Below are 5,832 nucleotides of genomic sequence, written 5' to 3' on the forward strand. Positions count from 1 at the left end.
TTATTTTTTAGATTTTAATATGGAGTTTGTTTTAAAATGACGATTTTCCGCCAGTTTTAAAGCTTGACACAAGTCTTTAACAAACTCGCCATGGGAACCTCCTTCTTTCATTGATGCCTCTGAAATCATAAAAAATTTGAGAAAATATGTATATATTTTTTCCTTTCTAAAATTATATACCAAACAAGCAGTCGATTAACCCCTTGCAATCCTTTAAGGGGTATTTGGAATGAATGCCATCGTAGTTCAACTGAACAATAACACTCCTTTCGAAAATACCCTCAATCGATTTAATAATCTCCGTTTTTTATTTTTAATGATAGGTACAATATTTATTAGTCAAATAGTGAAACTTAAGGGATTATATAGACAACTTACATAGTCTGCACTGGAACCTGCCACTATATCTGCATTCAGTTTTTTTAGTGCTTCCAAGTTGGACAACGGGAACACACTTCTCGTTCCATAGGAGCCTACATCTTTTTCAAATAGCTGCTTAAACATCGCCAACGTTTCTGCTTGTTGTCTCTTTATGTTTTGGTTGGCTATAATAATATCAAGTTTTTCTAATAAACACAAACATTTTGATTAAAAACATTGAAATTATGAACTTTGTTTTTGACATTACCTTCTAATTTAGAGTCATTCGTTGCTTTTATATTGGTAAACTCGCTAGAAGCGATAAAGAAATCAGAATCGGGGATTTGCGACTTAAATAAAGACATCTGCAATTAAACATAAGTGTAACAATTTTCATTTAAAACATATAAAATTATTAGATATCTAAAATTTGTAAAAATATTACCAGATGACGTTATGAAGAATCGGCATCATGACGATTTTTTCTCCATAAGGCAAAGCTGTATATTTATAATTCATATCACTTATTTTGAATATTTCTAAATCAGAACATATATCTTTACTCGCTATCACTATTCCTAATGCTGACAAAGATTGGACTGGTTGCGTGAAAAAATTATCAAAGTTCAAAACTCTATTGCTCACTATATATTTCTCATCATCTATTTGCTTAAATTCCTTAATTTTGAAGGGAATGCAAGGAGTTATACAGCAGTAATTATTGGGTTGAATTGTTGATAAAAAAAATGGCTTTCAAATGAAATTATTTCTCCCAAACGATTTGTTTTAAAACCAACCACTGGACTTTTTGATGACACTACTACTTCATTTACAAATAAATTATTAAGCTGTTGAAGAACTCTTGTTGGGCATTTAATTTTGTTTTTTATGTCTTGCATGAAATTCTCAAACTTGTATGCAGTAAAGTCCATGATAAACCCTATTTCTCTTATGCACTGCGGTAAATGCAGCAAATTATGTACATTATAAGTAACTGTCTTCTCAGAGTAGAGCTGGGGAAACAGAATTACAAATTTCTTTAATAGCTGGTCGCTTACATCCAACTTATCAAAATATCTTTTTTTAGAACATAACAAACGATAGGCGCAATGCAAAATTAAAAAATGATTGTAAAGCTTCTCACTAATAATGCCTTTCAAAATAATAGGGCCAGTATACAAAAGAAACTGCCTAAACTCAGTTGCCTTCCAGAATTTTAATTCATCGAGGCTTCTTGGTTTTCTTGAAAATTCTTTTGGCATAAAAGTACCTAAAGCAAGTAACCGTTTTGAAATCAGTTCTTTATCTTTTTTTTGCAATTTGAAATTATTTGTTTTACGGTTTATAATGCATATCAGCATTGTTACTCCTAGATCCAATAAGTGCATGGGATCTACAGGAAACTGCGATACCATTTTTATTCCAAGCTTTTCGAGTTCTGAAGGAATATTTTTAAACATGTTATTATGATGTTCTGGGTGCACACGATTTTTAAAATCTAAATCCGTCCTTTCATCGCACCTTTTTGTGCTATAAACCACAACCTGTTCAATTATTTTCCCTTTCTGTGTGCATTTGTGGCAACCATAATGAGCATTGTGACCTACAACCCCTGTAACATAAGCTCTTGCAGGGACGTCACAAATAATTGCTCTTATCATTACAGCTATAGGTTTTTTATTGATGAGAACTCCTTCTTGCATTATTTTTTTTAAATCATTATTAAAACCATGTAGGTATTGATCTACACTTACCGGTTTAGAGCCACCGATAAACGCTCCTATTAAAAATACATATTTTTCTTGCATATTTTCTAAAGAGCCTAATATTGGCCATAGCGACCTTTTGGAACTTTTAAATAAAGGAAGACCATCAATGCCTATATCTATCACTATTTCAGACATGTTTTTAATCCTATCAAAAATTTTTTGTAAATGATAGCTAATGCCTATATGGAAATATTCGTCAGGATGAACGCTTTTTACAATAATTTTTTCGTTTTGTCCTATTAGACCATGTAACGACAAAAAAAAAATAAAATTGATAATAATGAGTTTACTGAATTTCTACTTGGGCTGTACTCAAAGTACCACTTTTTCAGTTTATATTTTAAATCATTTTTGTTTTAAGTTAGATGAACTTGGATTATCTAGAAAACAACAAACACTTGGTAATTAAAAAAAAAAAGTTTAACTTACTATCATCAATTTCATTGGAAATGTCTTCCATAAATATTTCGTGTTTATTGGAAATGTTTTCCATAAATATATCATTGCTTGTAGATTCTGATTGCGCATTTTGTAGTTGCATTCTAGCTAAAAGCGCAGCTCCTAATCTTTTTATATGACGTTTGCCGAAACCGAGTATCATCTGATAATATTATTAGTATGTACGATATGTACCTGTATATAACATATTTAATAAAATTTAATGATTAATAAGATTTGATGTTAGTACTTACCTTGATAACTATATATGTATGTATATATGTATATCTCCACTTTTATATCTATGCATTTTATATTTATTGCTTAATTTATTTGCAACACCCACAAACAAAATTCTTCTTTAAAGTGACAAATAACTTCATGGACGAGATCGTTTACCATAAAATGCCGTTACTTCTGGAAAAAAAAAGTTCAACATATCAAACACAACAACAGAAATTTGTACAAGCATACAATTTGCTGAAATCGTATTGTGGTTGGTAATGAGTTTTATTTTTCAAGTGAAATTTAAATAAAATTCAACATGATCTGCTAGAATACAACAACAGAAATTTGTACAAGCATACAATTTGCTGAAATCGTAAGCGGCTTAGTAGCGAGGTTGAATTAAATTTATAAACCTTTTCTTCATTGGCATACCATCAATTTACGAAGTAATCACTTTCATCTTCCATAGCCAATAAGTACTTTCAAAACTAATGAAATATAGAAGTACTTTTTCCAAGTTCCACTGGATATGTATAAGATTTGTAAATTTGTCTACACACAACTTTGTATGTAAATGTGCACACTTATTGCTTCATGTCACATACATACAACCAATGGCAAAGCTCACGTTTTGTCGAAGAGGCAATGTATCGAAGAACTGACGCGACGACAAAGCGTCACCACATTGTGTTGTTGGTAGAAAATCCGAGCTGTGCCGAAAACAGAAACGAACGATCGCCAATTTTCACTGCTTCCCTTGCCGCTGTAACAGCCTCTTCAAGAAACCAGCGTAAATATGTATGTTTATGTATGAGCTTGCATACATATCGCGTAAAAATATACATATATATACATATATGCTACATATACAGCCCTATTCTCATGCCCTCACAAAAGTCACCAACCTCACTACAGTGATGTTTCTCACAAAAGTCACCAACCTCACTACAGTGATGTTTCTCACTATAGTGAGGGTTACCTTATTCTGGCGAAAATTCAAAAGCTCAAATGCTCACTATTATCACAAATATCTGTGACGTGTGAAAGCAGCCATCATAATACAAAACATCTGTGTTTGTTTTGTTATACATCAATATTTGACATTTTTTAAAAAATATTTGAGTGTTATAACTATCATGTAGGAAAAGTTCGTTGTGTATGCGGCAATTGTTGAGGAGGGGGAATCGGGGGGTAAGAGGAAAATTTTGAATGGTTTACGAGACAAAAGCGATCATTTTACTATGCAAGACACAACAATTATAAATACATTTCGATTCCCAAAATCGCTATGTAAAGTACTTATAGGTGAATTGGTGCCGCATGATGTGCAGAAGTCGAGTATATCTTTTGAACTGCGTTTCCTGGCGTGTTTGTATTTTTACGGGCTTTTCTCTTACCAAAAATGCGTTGGTAATAGTTATATGCACTCTATGAGCCAGCCCTCTGTGTCTAGAACTCTGCACTTTATTTCGAAATTAATTATGGATGTTAAGGGCAGTGAAATTTATTTCCCTTCAAGCGCGCAGGATGTTTCAGATACAAAGAAGGGGTAAGATAAATAAATAAAAATAAATACAAATACGTAAATAAATTTTCTCTTAAAGATTTTGCACGAAATTTGGGATCAAGGGCACAATCGGCGCAATCGATTGTACCCATATTGGGATTGTTTCATCCTCAAGCACAGACGCATACATATCTTTATTATCCATTTGTGTTTTTGTTTGTTTATTTTTATTAAAACAGCTATTTGACAGCAAAAAGCTTTTTACCTCACGTGGTGACTTTTTTAAGCTTTTTTCTTATGAGGTTTGAGCAAGAATAGCCTCACAAAATATGCCTCACAAGAAATCTCTCAAATTTTTCCTCTCAACTCAGTTGAGAGGTTTTTTCAGAATAGGGCTGATAGAATACGTATAGACTACTAAGCGATCGCCACGGCGAAAATCATGTTTACCCGCGCCTATAACTATTTCACATCAAAAAGAAAAACAAAATTTCTCGCAAATTCGACTCAAAAAGTGACATTTTCAGTTGAGAATAATAGCGGAATTCCGTAACCAGTCTCTAGTCTCTATTTGAGACATTTTGAGGTAAAGTCTCAATTTGTGACTAGTTACTATTCACTAAATAGTCTCTGGCGTGAGTCTCAAAATATTGACTCAAAATCGAGACCTGATAGTTAGCAGGTCACAAAACTAAAAAGAACTCTTGTTTGCCATTTTGAATATACTGAATAGAGATCATCATAAAATTGAATGCTAAATGTTCTGCCATTGTCATCTGGTGAGCGACGCTGATACATTGGATATCCATCATTTCTAGTTTGTGTTTCCGAAAGAAAAGCACCTGGATAGTGTTTCGTACATTTATTGTCAGACATACAAACCGAAGTGGTATTGTGATGTCCGTAAGGTAGATGAACCATATTGGTTTCGTATAATTCTGCTTCTGTCTCTGGATCAGGAATTTCCGCAGAAATGGTTTCATCAAATTGATTTGGTGTAACCACCATCCACCATCCAAAGAAGAATATGTGCGTGCGGCAAACCTCTCTCAACAGAGTACATCCAGCATCTAACAGCACCACATATACATAGCTTTAAGATAAGTTTACAAAACATCGCAACTGTTGTTTGAAAAGTTGTCCTCTGACATCGTGACGATCGTTTGCTGATTGCCCGCGATCCATAATTTCATTCGTATGTCATCGCATCCTGGGAATACTCGGTCATGTGCCATGGGCTGTCAAATACATACTTATGTTGATGCCAAAACGAACGCGACCTCTTCGTGGCATCGTAACAAATTGAGCACTTTATGTGAAACACACATAACGTTTTCACGGAATAAATTTCAATAATTTTTTTTTTTTGAATAACCGGAATAAAGAAAGCGAACGACAAATTTGACAATTGAAAAACAAAAGGAAAAAAGTTGAAAAAAAAAATTTTGTTTGAAAAAAAGTTATTTTTTTGGAATTTTCCAACTTTCCGACATTTCCTCACGAAAAGCGTACGGTTTTTTTATTTCTAAA

The 5,832-nt window shown here is 33.1% G+C and overlaps 1 protein-coding gene across 1 annotated transcript; it reads right to left on the reverse strand.

Moving 5' to 3' along the window:
• On the reverse strand, positions 1-747 carry LOC126765750 (uncharacterized). The gene is made up of 4 exons (XM_050483494.1): positions 629-747; positions 352-566; positions 181-307; positions 1-119 (listed from the first exon to the last, which is right to left on the reverse strand). The coding sequence occupies exons 1-4, from the start codon at positions 723-725 to the stop codon at positions 1-3; spliced, it is 558 nt and encodes a 185-aa protein (XP_050339451.1). The 5' UTR covers positions 726-747.
• Between the last annotated feature and the right edge of the window lie 5,085 nt (positions 748-5,832).

This window comes from Bactrocera neohumeralis, unplaced genomic scaffold (assembly GCF_024586455.1).
Source record: "Bactrocera neohumeralis isolate Rockhampton unplaced genomic scaffold, APGP_CSIRO_Bneo_wtdbg2-racon-allhic-juicebox.fasta_v2 cluster11, whole genome shotgun sequence".
Lineage (NCBI taxonomy): Eukaryota > Metazoa > Arthropoda > Insecta > Diptera > Tephritidae > Bactrocera > Bactrocera neohumeralis.